At 38.0% G+C, this 18,387-nt stretch overlaps 1 protein-coding gene across 1 annotated transcript in view; it reads left to right on the top strand.

Moving 5' to 3' along the window:
• The window catches only part of Galphaf (G protein alpha subunit f), a 64,446-nt gene that overhangs the window by 17,464 nt on the left and 28,595 nt on the right, over window positions 1-18,387 (top strand). The window contains exons 2-5 of the mRNA XM_081746699.1: window positions 2,620-2,692; window positions 6,017-6,245; window positions 8,241-8,338; window positions 16,966-17,020. Coding sequence (XP_081602825.1) covers window positions 2,620-2,692; window positions 6,017-6,245; window positions 8,241-8,338; window positions 16,966-17,020 — 455 coding nt within the window. The remainder of the gene's footprint in view (window positions 1-2,619; window positions 2,693-6,016; window positions 6,246-8,240; window positions 8,339-16,965; window positions 17,021-18,387) is intronic.

The raw sequence follows: 18,387 nt of genomic DNA on the forward strand, positions 1-18,387 counted from the left end.
AAAAAAAGCACGTCACCCTAATGGATTTCTGCACGTTTGGATAGTGAAAACGACATCTATATTAATGCTACCTTCGTAACCTCATGGCTTTTGAAGAGCCTGCGACGGGGATAAATATAAATAAATAAAACTTACTCCTGAACCACTAGACCGATGTTGATCAAATTTTCAACATAGATGAGGTTCAGACCTGGGATCGTTTTTATGATTTAAATTTGACGGAGCAACGTAGGGTGGAGAAGGAGGAGGAGATATAAAAATCAATATATATAAGACTGAAAGTGACTATTTTTGTAACTTAACTCTTGAACTATCCGACCGATCTCAAATTTTCAAGATACATGAGGTTCGAATCTGGAAACATTTTTGTAATTTCACTTTAATGGTATATCCTATGGGAGGGGGAGGTGAGGGGGACGTATAAATAAAAACTAATAAAACCTAATAACTTTTGAACCACCCAACCAATATCGATCAAATTTTCAACATATATGAGGGTCGGGCCTTTTTTTTAATCGTTTCACTTTGACGAGTCAACGTAGGGGAGGGGAGAGGGGGAGATATATGAAAAAAAATTAAATAAAAATGACTGCCTTTGTGACTTCATCACTCTTGAACCACAAGACCGATCTCAATCAAATTTTAACATACATGAGTTTAGAGGTAGGGATTACTTTAGGCTATTCACTTTGACGATGCAACGTAGGGGAGGGGGAGGGGAGAGAAATTTAAAAAATGATCAAAAATGACCGATATTAGTGTTGAATCCATAGTTTTCGGGGTCGATGAGAGAAACAGTGACACTTCTGATCCTGTTTCAATCCAAGTTCAGCCCTGATAGTTGGGAAGAGGGAGGGTACAACGTAGCAGAAGAGGATAAACATTTAAAAATGATGGAAAATGACTAATATTAGCGTCGAGTCCATACTTTTAGGAGTAGCTGAGATTAACAGTGACAATTCTGATGCCGTGTGTTGCAGCACGGAGGATGGGAGCTATATATAATAATGATCGGAAATGACCAATATTAGTGTCTAATCCATAGTTTTCAGGATCATTCAGATGAACAGTGACATTTCCGATCCGGTTTAAATCCAAAATCAGGGAGGGGGGATATATATAAATGACCACTATCAGTGTCGAATTTATAGTTTTCTGGATCCCTTAGATGAACACTGGACTGGTACTTTCGATCTCGTTTAAATCTAAATTCAAACCCGCAACTTACGGGAAGGGGAGGAAGAGATATTTAAAAATCAGCGAAAGTTTGCGATATTCGTGCTGAATTCACATTTTTTGTGGTCGCTGAGATGAACGGTGACACTTCCGATGGCATGGCCCGCAATATGGAGGAGGGGGAAATATATGTATATATATAAATGGTAAAAAATGACAGATACTACTTTTGAATCTATAGTTCTTGTGTCGCCGAGATGAACAGTGACACTTCTGATGTTGTTTAAATCCATTTTCAGCCCGACACTTGGGAGGTGAGGAGGGTTGGCATACATTATAATGATCGAAAATGAGCAATATCAGTGTGCATTTAAATTATTTGTTTAACACAGCGAAGAGGGTAATTTATGCTAGTTAGTTATATAAAGCACAGTCAGTGAATTTCAATTTTTTTAACCTTCAAATTTGTTAAAACCTTGAAGTAAATGATAAATGAAAATAATTAGTCATACGGTTCTTATAATTTGGAAGATAAAGTAAAGAAATGGAGATAAACTCCTTCCCGGGAATTTATATGCCAGGGAAAAAAACCGGGAATATTCCCATTTTTTATTTTCTTTCCCACCGGGAATATTCCCACTGCCCATCACTAGTCACGCCCCTAGTGCACACACCAAGAAATCTTGGGTTGCGTCTGGAGAGACTACAATGGCAACGCGAGTGGAGGGCGTTGCTACCTTGCAACAGAAGTCATCTTGGACACAGTGATGTCTGCACAGTGCACGTAGACGTACAAGTGAATGGAATAAGTCATTTTAGGTTCGCATTTGCCATACAGCACGAACGCGCGTCTGCATACCACCAGGACAATCCAACGCACTTTACTCACTATTTAGTATGTGCTTTCTACCCTGCCCAGACTTAAGTTCTTTCGAGCATCTTAGGACATGGTAGGACAGCGCCTGACCGGCTGAGAACTAGTGCCCACCTGCGCCAGGATCTACAAAAACGACAGGCTATTCATATAACATCCATATAAACATTTCCTACCTGAAAAGCTGCTTTGGTGCCCGCTCAAGGTTCTTAGACGTTCTGCTGAAGTGAGTACTTTGCGTTTCTGAACAGTCTTTGTAATAAGTCTGAGATATCTCACAGGCGCCATGTTGGGATTACTACTACCTACGTGCATCTTCTTATAGCCTACTGACTTTGGTCCAGATCCATGAACTCTTGCGGAAGTTCTTAAATATGATATCTTCCATCAAAGCATTTTGAGAATAACTACGTATTTATTCTTTAGTGCTGATATTATCTTTTCATTTTTGTGGTCTACTACTAGATATTGTGATCCAAACAAAAAATAATATTTCACTCTTTATTTATTTAATTTTTAAACATTAGAACTAATAAATCAGATTTTAAAAAGCAAATTGATTTTTTCAGGAGCGGGAGAAGCTGGGAAGACCACAATATTGAAGCAAATGAAGATACTACATATCCAGGGCTTTAGTGAAAGGTGAGAGCTTTATCTTGACTTGTGCCACGAGCATTACTATGGTTCCTTTATTAAGGACAGAGAAATTTGGGAGGGTTAAATCCAGAGCAAGGTATATATCACAGTTGCATAAAGAACTGCACACAGTTGCATACGGGTTAGGAATGACAGTAAAATTAAATTCAATGATCTCGATAAAATACGCTTGAATCAAATTTCCACAGACAGTTTGTATCAGTGTGGGGAGAATGAAATTATGATTGTTGAGAACAGTATCCGCAGGTGAAGACCACCCATATTACTCAAAAATGCTTGTTCTACGCAATGTTTCATTTGCGTAGGTATTATATAAAAGTAATTGGTTCCCATGTCTGACTTTCCCAGTTTTACTTCACAAAACTTGATTCCAGCCCTCTGCTATATTCTAAAAGCACGATTGCTGTGCAGCTTGTACCACTGGTAAACTCCACTTCATGCTCTGCTGGTCGGCTAAGTTGAAACTTGTTCAAGTTACCTTGTAAACATGTGTGCTCGCGTCCATATTGTCATTCCTGTGATAAGCTTCTCCCTCTGCTTGTAAAACAAACAAACAAACAAACAAATCAGGAACTTTATTGCCACACTGTGTATGCTTGGCAGAAGCGTTTGCACAATTCCCTCACGTGTAAAGTTCAAAATCCTTCCTCCACAGAATTTGCGAAACAAGTGTCAAAAAAGTCAATCTTAGATAAGGACAATATAGCAGTTTATAGTATATGAAGTATTGGATTGGCCCATAAGTTCAGGCACTTTTTCAACTTTTCCCATCGCGTGACGGTGACGCTCTACGATACTGTGGGAGCATTCCATTATCTATGCCAATCCGGTGCGATGCATGTCTTTGAGGTCGAAGTTGCCGTCTTTGAATTGCTTAAACCAATTTTGAGATGTCCTAAGAGGCATCGCTTCTTCGCCATACACTTCAGAAATCTCTCGAGCTGCTTCTGTGGCTTTGGTACCTTCATTAAACGCAAAAAGCAGAAGGTGTCGAAAATTATCTATTTTGTTGAGTTGACACTCATTTTAATGACCTGAAAAGAAAAAAGTATTTCAACATTAAAAAAAAAAAAAAAAAAAAGAACTGAACACACTGTTTTGTAGAGCACATAATTCTCTACCGGATAACATAAAATGCGTTGCAAAACATTTTGTTTTTCACCCAAAAATTTCACTAAATAAATCGCTAGGACTTATGGACCAACGCAATACTATGAAACCAAAGCGGTAAAAGTTTGGGTCACGGTATTTTGAGCTGAGAATTACATGATAAGTTTTCCAACATTCCACATACATCAATGTGTAGTTCATATAAAGATATACGTCGTCCACCAGGCTCCCTACTGAATTCAATAGACATCCAGCTATCATAGAGACACCTCTGACAATTCTCCGATCCACATTTTGTTGACTCACATTTGACCATCCATTTCGACCCAAGTTGTAACCGAGGGGGGCGCGGTGGCTCAGTGGTAGAGCGTTCACCTCTGGTGCTTGGGGTCTCGGGTTCGATCCCAGCCCCCGCCAAGTGAACTTTGTGGTGGACAAACACCGTGCTCGTGGGTTTTCTCGGGGTTCTCCCGTTTCCTCCCACTTTCTTCATTCCACCATTTCACTCATCTCTCATAATCACCGTCTCCTTTAGCCTAACCGGCATAACCGTGGGACGTAAAACTTAAAGATTTCATTTCATTTTTCATTTCCAAGTTGTAACCGCTTCCAACCTCTTGGAACTTACTCGTTTATCTCATTATACCAGATTTGGAGGATGAAGCTTACACATATTCCTACCGGAATTATAATTGAACAGTAATGTGTGTCTTAATCTCGGTGTAGCACCACGCACAACAAGGTTTTTTTTTTTTTTGCCTGATAATGCTGTCGTTGTCATTAACATCAAATCTAAACAGAAAAGAACTGTTAACACAACATTGAAGTGTCGGAGCTCTGATTGAAATGGTAATGAGACTTTACAAGATCTTCATGAATGTATATATACTATGTAGTTGCTGTGAAATAAAATTCAATGACGTCAACATGTTACGTGCCGCACTGATGCTGTTATGATTGGGAAGTGGCAAGGACTTAGGAACATTTTCTTTTCTCCTAGAATGTCAATTTGCCCGAGTAAATTATTTTATATATTAAGCTTCCTGAACATACTTATTTAAAATATGTGGCTCAGTGGTAGAGCGTTCACCTCTGCTGCCTAGGGTCCCGTGTTCGATCCAAGCCCCCGCCAAGTGAACTTTGTGGTGTTTCCTCCCACTTTCTTCATTCCACCATTTCACTCATCTCTCATCATCACCGTCTCCTTTAGCCTAACCGGCATAATCGTGGGACGTAAAACTAAAGATTTCATTTCATTTTTTATTTAAAATATTGCGTTACATTGTATTGTAGTAAAAAGAATATCGAAAATTAAGAAGGGAGTGAGATCTGATTGGGCTTCGAAGGCACCGGCAATGATCCGATTGTTTCTTTGTAATATTTAACATATGAACAGTCGTTAACCCTCGCACTACCTAGGTATCTTTTCGTAACGCAAACTATCAAGGGAGGTCATATTGTGCTCACCTATTAAGACTAAATTAGTGGTGGGCACAAAAACCGGTTTTTCGGTTTTTGGAAAAACCGATTCCGTTTTTTTTTTTTTTTTTTTTTTCAAAATTTGTTCTATTTCTGACCAGAATGGTGTTTCGTTGTTCTCCGGAAACCGAATTCATTTCCACAGAAATAGTTTTATGTGTTTTCGAAAAGGAGAAAACCGAACCGGGTTTTAGAGAAAACCGAAATGTCGGTTTTTCAGGTTTCGGTTTTTATAAAAATCAGTTTTGCCCATCCCTAGATTAAATATATCTCGGAAAATAAACACATCAGAAACTCTCACAAAAATCTACAGTGACTGAAGCGAACAGTAGAATATACAGAATAACACTAACAGTTATTTATTGTTCTGCCATCTAGGAGTGACGCTTCTAAATGTCAGTCACATCTCCTACCAACTTTGTGTCCACGAACTTAAAATAACAAATTTTATGAGACACGCTAACGTTAAATTTCAACCACCATAAGGTATTCGCTTTAGCTAAACATGTTGAGCAAATAACATATTTTCTTACAATTTTAAAGAAATAATTAGAAGAGTAATTACAAAAAATATGCTGTGGTGGGCACAAAGTACCCTCTCGTTGGTAGTCCAAGGGTTAAGTCTTTATCATCTAACATCCTAATTTCTTGCTCATTAGAAGGTATAATTGTCTTACGCTGTTCTAATTATTGTCTGTCTATATGTGCATTTCTTTCCAGAGAAAGAATAGAGAAGATTCCTGACATAAGGCAAAATGTACACGAAGCTATTTACAGTATTATTAACAACATGAGAAAATTTAATCCACCGATTGAGTTAGAGAAAGCGGAAAATGAGAAGAGTGTAGATTTCATATTGTCGCTGCCGCCACCTGTACAAATTCTATCCCTCGATACATTCCAACAAAGAGGCTCTCACGTAATAGAAACGCCCAGACACTATTCGCAGGTAATGCCTTCATAAGTAGCACTCTTCTTAAATATTTTAGCATAAGAATATCTCTGTAACTAAAATTTTGAAAGTTTTTCACACTGAATTTAGTGTATATTTTATGTAATTGTCTTCTTGATCTGCAATTGAAATTACCTGAAAAGTTTTGCCCTCATTTAGCGCGGCCATTTTTTTTTTTAAATATTCAGTTAGAGCTGAACAATCTATCGAAAATTTGAAATCGACCAGCGAAAACCACACGTTTCGATCATTTCTGCTGTTCGAGATTTCATTGTCGAAATTATTGTCCACAAACGTGAAAACTTTCCGTGGCAATAAACACATAAACCTAGCATTTTAATATATAGATTCGAGATACATCGTATGATCAAAGTATTCGACACGAAGGTTCCTGCAGCCGCGGTGGCTCAGTAGTACAGCATTCACCTCTGGTGTATGAAATCCTTGGTTCGATCCCAGCTCGCGCGAAGTGAACTTTGTGGTTGACAAACACCATATGTGTGGGTTTTCTCGAGATTCTCACATTTCCTCCCAGTTTTTCATTCCATCATTTCATTCATTTTTCATCACCCTCTCCATTAGCCTGGTTGGCATATTCGTGGGACATAAATATTTCATTTCATTTCATTTTCTACGAAGGTTCTTTGCATTGGTGTTGACTAGTCAATTTCATTTCCCTTATTAGTATTACTTAGTGAGACTTATTGTGTTTTTAATACGTCCGACCATCTTTCCGTTTGTCCATTTATTGCTCAAGAGGTTACCTCGCCCGAGCTCGTTAATGGAGCAAATCCGTTAAAGGATTAACGGATAACGGCAACTTCAACGATGGCTTTCCATACTCCATATACAATTATTGTAACGGATTTTTTAAATTATATTTTCTGCAATAGATAGCTAGAGCAATTATCTCATTCAAGTTCGTTAATGGAATTAATCCTTTAACGTATTAACGAATATCGCTGACTGTAACGGTGGGTACCTCTATCGCATATTCCGTACATGCAAGCGAATTTTTGAATTCTGTTTCTTGCATCAGATAGCTAGAACGATTATCTCCGCCGAGTTCCGTAATGAAGTAAATCGAACTTCTTAACGGATAACGGTGTCTATCCGTATCTCATATATGCAAATATTCCACGTGGACTTCTCTATGGTCGTTACAGGAGTTTATTACTATTGTAGATGCCTCCAGAATAGCGCAGGATAATGTTGTAGGCCTCCAGAATAGCATAGGATAATGTCGTAGGTCTCCAGAATAGCGTAAAATAATGTCCTAGACCCTCAGAATAGCGTAGGATAATGTTGTAGGTCTCCAGAAAGCGTAGGATAATGTCGTAGGCCCTCAAAATAGCGTACGATAATGTCGTAGGCCTCCAAAATAGTACAGAATAATAACGTAGACCTCCAGAATACCATAGGATAGTATCGTAGGTATCCAGAATAGCGTAGGATAATGTTGTAGGCCTTCAGAATAGCATGGTATAATGTCGTGAGTCCCGGAAATAGCGTAGAATAATAAAGGTCTCCAAAATAGCGTAGAATAATGTCGTAGATCTCCAGAATAGCGTAGAATAGTGCCGTATGCCTCCAGAGTCGCGTAGGATAATGTTGTAGGTCTCCAGAATGGCGTAGTATAATGTCGTAGGCCTCCAAAATAGAATAATAAATTTGGTAATGTAAATTTTCGTTGAGCATATAGATTTTGAAATATATACTTGTCTGAAACAGTGAAATAAAAATTTACATGTTGTGTTGGCAACAGTGTTAATGTGGTGGTACTGCAGAATATGTCAAACGATTTCTTCTTTATTAATATTTGATTCGTAAAGAATTTCATAGTTGTTTTTATATACATACGTATACAGTATATACTTTTTATGACATGACACTAAACAGATATAATTCTTGAGATAAAATATACGTAGGCTACTTTATTGCTAGACAGGAAGTTGTTTTAATTTAATTTAATTTAAATATAAATTGTTTCAGGAGTTCTACGTGCACGCCAAACAATTATGGGCTGACGAGGGTGTTCGAAATTGTTTTAAAAAGTCGAATGAGTTTCAACTGATTGACAGTGCAAAATAGTAAGTATTTACTGTCCTTCCTTTAATAATTTACTATCTACATAACAATTATGTAATCATACCAAATGTACCAACATTATATGCACTTCATATATTATAGTATGCAGTATGAAGACTTAAAAAATGCAAATTTATTTTCTTTTGTCTTGCAACGTGTCTGTGCTTTGTTCGCTAACAGATAAGAATTATGCAACATATGGATGGGGATTTCTGTTTACTTATTTTTACGAATACGCAAGTAGGACATTTAATATTGTAATGTTTACGTACTACGTTACTCCACACTATAACTAGAACGGAAGCAATTTTTTGCTTTTTATTTTATCTATTTTATTTTTTATTTTTTGCACCAGATAATTAGATCTACTATATTGGCAGTCCTTAACAGAACCCACACAACACACGATGTTTTCAGGATGTCTCATTTTGATCCAAATTATCTCATATAGTTCCCGGGATTATCAAGAAAATGAGTAGACATCCAATGGACGTCCTGCATGGAACGTCCTAAAGGATTCCTACGTAGGATGTCCATGGGACGTTCCGGATTAACAGGAGATCCCAGGCAAAATCCCACGCCGAACATACCTAGGACCACATTATCCCATGATTTACCAGTGGACATCCCTTTGAGGTCCCGTTGAATATCCCGTTTTCCGGAATATTAGCGAACATCTGGATATTCCGCGGAGGTCCTATGGATGTCCCGGGGCAAATTCGGATTATCCCGGGATGTCCCGCTGTCCATTCCGGATCAGTTTCGGACGTCCCGTGAATGTTCGTGTGCTATGTGTGAATTAATCCCTTAACCGTTTAATGGGTAACATTGATTTAAGCCCGTCCGTTTACTCCACACAATAACTCTTGAACCAAAGCGAACTTTCAAATTATTTTTTTTTCTGCAGTAGATAGCAAAAATGATTATCTCGGCTGAGTTCGTTAATGTAGTCAATTCGTTAACATTTTAAAAGCTAACGGTGATTCTAATGATGCCCGTTACTCTACACGCTAAGTACTGAACTAGCAGGCCAGTTGGAAATGTCCTGTCCTCTGGCACCTGTAACATTGTACGAATGTCTACGCCTTTACATGGTTCAATCTCGACCTTGAAGTGCAGCAGAAGACGAAGATTGTAAGTCTGCTAGTTTGTTGTTTTTGAAAGAGTGACATAAAAGACAGGGGAAGTCTAGTCTTGTTCCCTTTCCGTCTGGACGACCTTTGAGCTGTGATTACGCTGATTGAGTGTGTTTCAGCTTTTCCAGCGCTTTGTGGATATATTTTGCTACTGTAACACTTAGTAAATGTTTACTCACCACTTTTAAGGGTCGGGCTTAATTGGGGAGATCCAATTAATACGAAGCTTGGGTTTGAATGCAGTAAGCTTCAATTCTCTGGTTGTCCTGTACATACGCGCCGACTACGTGAGTGCTCCGGGGCTCCAGCACCCACACAAATAATCTTGTGAGTGCGCTGCACCCACAAGACTTTTAATTTGGAGTCGGGTTTGAAACTTTCTTTTGAGTTTAACTCAGCCGTGTTACCGACTAGGCTAGGGCAGCCCTAACTTATCCTTATAGTAACGGTATATTTTACTTTATCACAGCACAGCCTTTATGACAGTGTTCATAACAGATTTTTAACTAAAAATAAATCAATCAAATATCGAGACTTCCCTGAAAACATATAGGCTAACACGTCCCGTCATTGATATGTACCCACATAAATTTTGGAAAGTCGGCACCGTTGGTCCTGCATATTGGCCCAATGAATTTTGACTAGCTCGTGGTTGAGAAACATACCAGGAAGTTTGGTATAGGTGGCTACCAACGTTTGTACATGTGTGTTCTTAATACCAGATATGAAGATAGGCGGGACCTTCTTAGCTGCTAGATCCGGGAGGGCGATTTCTCCTGAAGTGTCTTCCTTCTCCTTGGTGAGTTTCATCTTCTCTGGTTATTGTCCTGCTGTTACTATTTCATCATCGTCTTCCCCTTCCGCTATGGACTCTCCTTCCAGTTTCTATTGTCGGATCACAGCATACTGATTACAAAATTGACGTTATTGTGGCACAGCATACAGATTACAAAATTGACGTCGGATCACAGCATACTGACGTTATTGTGGCAAAATGACGTGTTTTATATTTATGGTTTTCTTTAGCATGACTCATCGTTGCGGGGGTTCGCCTTACCCATTGCAGGGGGTGGATGCATTAGCTGCTACTGAAAGGGCATTTTTGTGCCAGCGTACGCTGGCCCTCTCAAGGGTTACATCTTCGACTCGGTAAGAGATGTACAGGATAATGGAATACAATGGGAATAAACGCTCTTTATTATCCATCTTTTTTAAAATTCTGTTCGAGAGAGAATTTTATGATCTTTGATCATGAACATGAGGCTAGATTGGAGTGATATTTGGAGAAGTATTGATTTTGTGAAACACAAGTCATAAACATATGTTAGATAAACAAATGAGATTATCTCCCCGTCCCGGATTTGCAGATAATAATATTCTGCGAACGCCATTGTATTTCCAGGGGCGCCTTTATTAATAAAACAATAAAGAAAGAAAGACAAAGGGAGAAAAGCTAAAACAGAAGAAAGCTAAATAATTAGGTAGATCACTGTTATTATGCTGCTAACATACACCACTCTTTCAACCTTCAATCAGTAAGTTAATCTTTTCAATAGGGCCCTTTTGTTACTGGATTTGTGGCTAGGTCCATCTTTCACTATGGTCTTTTATTATTATAAACTGTGATTTAGTTTGTGCCTGGGGCCTTGGGCCCTTCATTTAATATATTGGCCAGTTGGGGCCCTTATTTCATAACACTGAGCAGTTGGAGCCCTGGGCCCTTTTCATCATGTTGGGCAGTTGGGATCTGGGCCCTTTTATCATTATGTTGGACAGTTTTTCATTACGTTGGGCAGTCTTTCATTATGTTGGGCAGTTGGGACCCTTTCATCATTGAAGACTGGGGCCTGGTTTGTAGCTGGGCCCATATTTAACCACAGGCTGATTGGTCATTTATGGATGTTAATTCAGGTTGTAAGTCTATATTTGATAGCTCAAAAATGAAAAAACAGCGCATTTTAAAAAAAATATTTTCTATCAAAAACGTTTATAAAATTGCAGAAGAAAATAATGGAAGCCGTCAAAAAAGCAGGCATTTTCAACGTAATGGTTTATTCTACCAATACGTTTCAGTGCTCAATCAGCTGGCTATAGTAATTCGCTACGTTATAAATGGTCAAGTATTTGAGAGGCTGTTAGCAGTTGTTGTAAACAGTGACATTAGAGAACAAGGAACTGATAATGAAATCAAAAGAGTACTTTGTGCCAACAGTGTTTTGATGTTTGATATTGTAAGCTGCCCTTTTGATGGAACTGCTAACTTGAGTGATGATACAAAGGAGTTAAAGCATTGCTGGAGAAGGATAACCCTGAAATCAGTTACACCCAATGCATGGCTCATGCTCTTAATTTGGTTATGATAAATTTGACTGAGCATATCCCTAAAGCTGCAAAGTTATTTAGTGTGGTTCAAACCAGTGCTGTGTTCTGTCTGAATCCTGCAAAAGAAAAGATATTTTGAAGAAAATGATAGATGCAAGGCACGAGGGACATGATAGACTGAAAAATTCAACAAGTTGGTGCAGCACGATGGTGAAGCAAAAACAAGGCACTGAATGCAGTAATCGACACTGAGTTTCGCTACGAAACAGGAAGCCAAGACGAGAACGACTGTCCATCATCATCAAGACTTTTTTCATTTTTATTGTTCCTCAATGATGTTGTACAGGAAAGGTATTATAATGGAGAAATCAGAATTTCAGGCAGAGAATTTGCTGAATAAATGGACAGAATTTAACACTGTAGCGAGGACTTCTATGTTTCAGGACTTGTTTACAGAAACGGAACCTGTTTCAAAATACCTGCAGTCTCACGGATTGGACTATCTTACAACCTGGAGACTTGTAGATAATTTGCAGCACCAGCTTCAGAAGAAAATAAAGGCAAAAGATGAATGTTTAATACTTTATGAAAATACAAAAACATTTTGTGAAAAAAATCAACAGCTTGCGTAATCTGGTGTAGAGAAGATAGAAATGGAAAAAAAAAAAAAAAAAAGACTTTCAACCCAGAAGAATCTTAAAGAAGAAAATGTCAGGAGAGTTTGCCGCAAGAAGTGAAATGCTAATGAAAATGATTTATTCAGAATAAAAAACTTCAACGAAATTCTGAATACAGCTGCTACATGTTTCAGTGATAGATTTCAGCAGCCAAAAGAACTTCAAATGCTGGATCCCAAGCACTTTTCGGAAATCAAGAAGAATGGTGTGTCTGCAGGATCTCTCAGAGTTCTTGCGAAAAAGCTAAATATAAAACAGGAGGAAATATGCCAAGAGCTCTAGCAGTTCTCTGTTGTGAATGACACTCTGTCACAAAACGTTATGCTTTTTGATGATCCTAAAGGGAATGATGCCCCTGAATCCGTAGAAGATGCATCTGAGCATGCTATGCTGGATGGAACATCTTTGGACGGGATTCACGGCAAGAGTGATAATGATACTGCGAACACCTTGTGTAAAAATTGTTTGTCATGTGCAGGGAAAATTTTGTACCAATTTCTGTCAGTCTAGTTGTTTTAATAATTTATACATTGTATACAAACATGCGTTGTCTCTACCATGCACACAAGTAACATGTGGAAGGTGCTTCTCAAAGTTAAAGTTAGAGAGTAAACAAATCTCAGAGCTAGTTAGTGTGAAGACATTTTGGACACATTTTTACTAATGAGTATGGAAAGAGACATGTTATATTTAATGTCCGTGGACAAAGTTATTCAGGAACTCTGCAATTCATCATCTGAAGTGCAAAGAATCTTAACTTTTTAAAATATTATTAGTTGTTTAGTGTTTCAGCAGTGTTATCCATTTTTTTTTTTTTTTTTTTTTTTTTTTTTTGTAAAATTGTCGTGTTCATTCCAGTCAAAAGTTATTATTAGTTGGTTAGTGTTTCCATTTTCAGTAAGCTGTCCTGTTCATTCCATAGTAAAAAGTTATTGACTATTATTTGTTTAGTGTTTCAGCTACTATACGGAACGTCTCAAAAGTTCCATGACATAGGGTAACTCTCTTATTATCAGAGTTACAACAAAACGTAAGAAGGGAAACCGTCTCCAAATATGATGTTTTCAATCTAAAGTGGAAGAATTTTTCAAATCGGACAAGTCGTTTGGGTTGTACACTCTTTATGCGCCCAATGTTACATGAAAATGCAACGTTGCCATTTACCTGGACCCACAGCATAAATGATTGAAGTTACTCTTTGAAATGGGGGCTGGCCATCGACATGTTACCATAAAAGACAGTAACTTCATTCACTTACGCTCTGGCTCTAGGTAAATGGCAACATTGCATTTTCGTTTAACATTGGGTACATAAAGAGTGTACAGGCCAAATGGCTGGCCTAATTTTAAAAAATTCCTCATTAAAAAAACATATTCGGAGACGGTCTCTTCTCTTACATTTTGTTGTAATTCTGATGTTAGGGAACTTTTGAATCACCTCGTATGGGAGTACAATAATAACTGTAAACTACTAGAGTTTGTTTCTGGAAATCCTGTGATTTGCCGTTTGATTAAAACTTGCTGTGACATCAAATTTCCAATGACCAATGATAACTCATAGCTTGCAAAAACATCAAGTAACAACGAATTTACAACTGCATAACGCGATGGCTCGTCGCAGATGTTCATTGTACGCAGTGGCGTAACCAGGATTTTATTTCGGGAGGGGACAAGAATACCTAGTACAGTAGTCTGCAAACGACGTGCTGCACCATCTATTATGAACAAAATTGAAAGTTTGAATTTTCCTCATCGCAAGCAATTTAGTTATCCTTATTATTAACATCCTAAAAGACCTTAAAATGAAAATTCAAATTGACAAATTCTCAATTATTAACGGATACAAGTTTTAAAACTTGCACTATAATTATTATTTTGTACATCTTTATTTTTTGCATAAAATGGCGTACTCTTTACTAACATTTATTACTCTAAGATATTAATGTAGAGTTTCCACTGACTATTTCTCCTTTTGTACAGTGCTTTAACTTAATTCAATATTCATTTATGTATTCATCTGTTTTCAGGGGTGTAGCCAAGGAAGGGCCCATCGGGGCCAGGCCCCCCAAATGGTTTCCTGGCCCTCCAAATGACCAGCTTTTAAAACATCACAGTAAAATTATCTCGCTTCATTCATTTAAAAGTAACGAAGTTTATTGACAATTAATAATTTATGGTAAAATAGTATGGAGAAATATTGCTTTTTCCATACCCATCGAAAAATAGTATAGTATTTCTTCCTTATACCGATCGAAAAATAGGATACTTTTTTGTGACAGCAGATTATACAATTTACTGCGATTTATATTTGACAGTTTGAAGACAAACATTTTAACAAGGTACTACAAATACAACCATAAAACAAAGGTACTATTTTTATATGCTTTAACAAGTGTTTTAAAAGACATAGAGGATGGAAAATTTGGTGAGAAACAATGATTTTATTCAATTTGAATTTCATTTGCTCTCTCTTTTATTTCTACTCAGTGTAATAAAATAATTATGTTTTTCTTAGTCACGAATAATAAATAAATATTTTTGTCAGGAAACCGTAAAGAAATTAAGTGAAATTTCAAAGAAAATCAATCTGATGTAGATAGGTTCTGTATACAAGGTCTTAAAATTTATATATAAAAGTAACCAAGAAAAGTTTTGTTGCTTTTTTCACCCACCACCTTTGAACATCATATGTCACCTAACCTGGAAGTTTAAAAATAGTCCCCATCAGTATTGACGACCTTCTGAAAACATTCTGGAAGACCATAGAATCCATCGCGGTAGAACTTGGTGGGCCGTGAAACGAAGAAAGTATCAGATGCATTTTGGACTTTTACTAGGGATTTGAACTGGCGTCCTCTAAGGTGATTGTCCAAAGAATGGAACAGGTAATAATCGGACGGTGCAATCCCCGGTGAATATAGTGGTTGCAATATTGTTTCCCATCCAAGGCGAAGAATGGTGTCCTGAGTCATCCTAGCCACGTGGTACTTAGCGTTGTCCTGTAAACGAGGACACATTTGCAATTCAGAAGTGATGGCTCCAGAGTTTTGAGTTTTTGTTGAGCACAGCTCAACTGCTGACACTACACAGTTGCATTGATACTCTGACCAGCTGGTAGCAGTTCCCGATGCACGATACACCAAACAGACAGAAGGGCCTTATTCTGGTACAGTGCTGGTTTCGGCTGTTTTGAAATCGGTTCATGGGATGCTAACCAATGATGACGGCGCTGTGGAGCTTCGAATAAGACACACTTTTTATCACATGTCAACGCCCTGTCCAGAAATGGCTCCGAAACAGTAAATAAAGACAGTCGGCTGCCGCGTTGCCTTCTGTCCCGGAGTCAAAATATGTGAGACCCATCGACCCAACTTGCAGTGCTTCACAAGTTGATGGATGTGCTGCCGAATGGTTTCACCACATACTGAATTGTAGCCCCAGTTCCTCTCTGTACATGTGTTGGTCTTCTGGCACGTGGTGTTTTCGGGAGTTTCGTCATCGTCCTTAAACTTGTTAAACCATCGCTGCAATGTCCGCGTCCTCACGACACCCTCACCAAAGGCCTGGCATATCTTCTGTCCCGCTACAGCAGCGTTTGACCACCATTTGAACTCGTTCAGCATACATGCTCTTATGACGCTCTGTGGATGTCCCATGTTCCCTCTGTCTTTACGCAAGTTCATGGTGTGTCTGAATTGCCACAACCAGGTAGTATGTTGGATATACCCACACCAACAACTGACGTTCGGCTTATCTCCACTCACATTCAACTCAAGGTGTGAGGTCCAATTGAACACAGACCTCCACGAAAAGGGACAGAACTTTCTTGGTTACCTTTATAGTTATGCACAAAAGTATAGCGTTTGGTCCCGGGCAGTAGTTCTTGATTATGCATAATAAAAACTATCTTGAATATAATTTATGGATAATAGTACTACTACTACTACTACTACTACTACTACTACTACTAATAATAATAATAATAATAATAATAATAATAATAATAATAATAATAAGAAGAAGAAGAAGAAGAAGAAGCTAAAATAGTGTTTATAGTTTTCCAGAAGAAAACCAAAATTTTCCTTTCTTTCAGGCCCCCAAAACATTAACAGCAACACTTTTTTTTTACTTTGTACATTGTAGCTGCCCCCCCCCCCTAAAAAACGACGGGCCCCCCTACACAAACCTGCTGGCTACACCCCTGTCTGTTTTGAAATTTCACCAAAATTTGTCCGCAACGCTGCTGTATAAAATAGGCCAGGTTTGTTTTGGGAAGGGCCTGGGCCGCCCGAGCTCATTGCTGGTTGCGAAACTGGTTGTACGCTATTTTAGGAATTGGTGTTATAGTCTGAAGGTCCTCCATGGTAACAGCCGCCTAGGCCCTAATATACCCAGTTCGCCTCTGTGTATTTCAGATATATTTTTACATATTACTGTATAAGGAGAAATGTGTAAGGAGATTCTATTTAACGTGTATATTTTGTTGTCTTTCCAGCTTCCTAGACAGACTGGATGAAATCCGAAAGCCTAACTACGTGCCCTCAGATCAGGTTAGTTTTCAATATAAGCTTAAGGTTCCTTATGTCTAACAAGGTACATTCGCGAAGTATCCCCTCGGGATTCATGTAAAATTGATTCTAAAGCAAGTGTGTATTGTACTAATTTTAGAGACCCATACCGGTAATTTGCATATTTGTGGCCCTTCATATATCCAGAATTCAATCATACATTACTATAATATTCGGACACAAAATCGCTTTTAGTTCCTTTAAATGTAACTGAACATAAATGCCGGCATACGCAGAACAAATTGGATTAAGTGCTGCTTTTCTGGCACATGTGACCCACCCCGCTGCCATCTTGGATTCAACTGTCGTTTTTCAAATGGGAATGGGTGCGAGTGATACATCAAATTCTTGTACAGTTTACTCGGAAATTCATTCGTGTAGTGAGTTTTACCGTAGCTTATACAGTTTGCAATGTATTGCATGTTGAATATCAGACACTTCACGAATATTGAACCAAACAGTAAGTTTTGCACTGCCCCGTGTGTATATACGTATAATCTTTTACGTGATTTATCGTAGACGAAATATTCTCTGAACGTACATACAGACACACAAACGTCAATACGGAAATGGTAGGTCTTCACCCAATCTGGTCTATCTGGATTTACATTAGGCATTTTGACTGTAATACAATACTTCCTTGCAATAGTATAACATTGAAGTAATGATAATCACTCACAGAAATGTAATAAGATTATGACATTAATGTTGTAAAGAGTTTGTTTATACCTACAGTATTTTTCCAGTTAGAAATTGTTTGATTTGTAAACATAAAAAATGTAAGCGTGACTGATTTACTCTGCAACTATGTCTGCAACTATTTAATATCTTTCGCGAAGTGCCTGGAAGGATTTAATATGTAATATCTTCCAAACGTTACAACCTACGATAAAATTCACTACACAAATGAATTCACAAGAAAGTGGTACATGAATTTGATGTATCACTTGCACCTATGTTAATTTGAAAAACCAAAAGTTTAATCCAATATGGCGAATTTAAGATGACGGCTGGGGTGGGTAAAATGTGTCATAGAAGTAGTACCTAATCTAATTTGTTTTGCATATGACGATATTCATGTCCACTTACTTCTAAAGAAACTAAAAGTAATTTTCTGTCCGAGCGTTATTGTAGTGTATGATTGAATTCCGGATATAGGAAGGCCCATAAATATGTACATTACCGGTATGGGCCACTAAAATTAGTACAATACACATTTGGAGAATACATTTGGACAATACACATTTGCCGCGGAGAAGTTTGCTTTCGAATCAATCTTTCACGAATCCCGAGGAACACTTCACGAATGTATCTTGTAAGTTTTCTTAATTAGCTAACATAATATTCCT

Source organism: Thermobia domestica, chromosome 18 (assembly GCF_964235325.1).
Source record: "Thermobia domestica chromosome 18, izTheDome1.hap1.1, whole genome shotgun sequence".
NCBI classification, from domain to species: Eukaryota; Metazoa; Arthropoda; class Insecta; order Zygentoma; family Lepismatidae; genus Thermobia; species Thermobia domestica.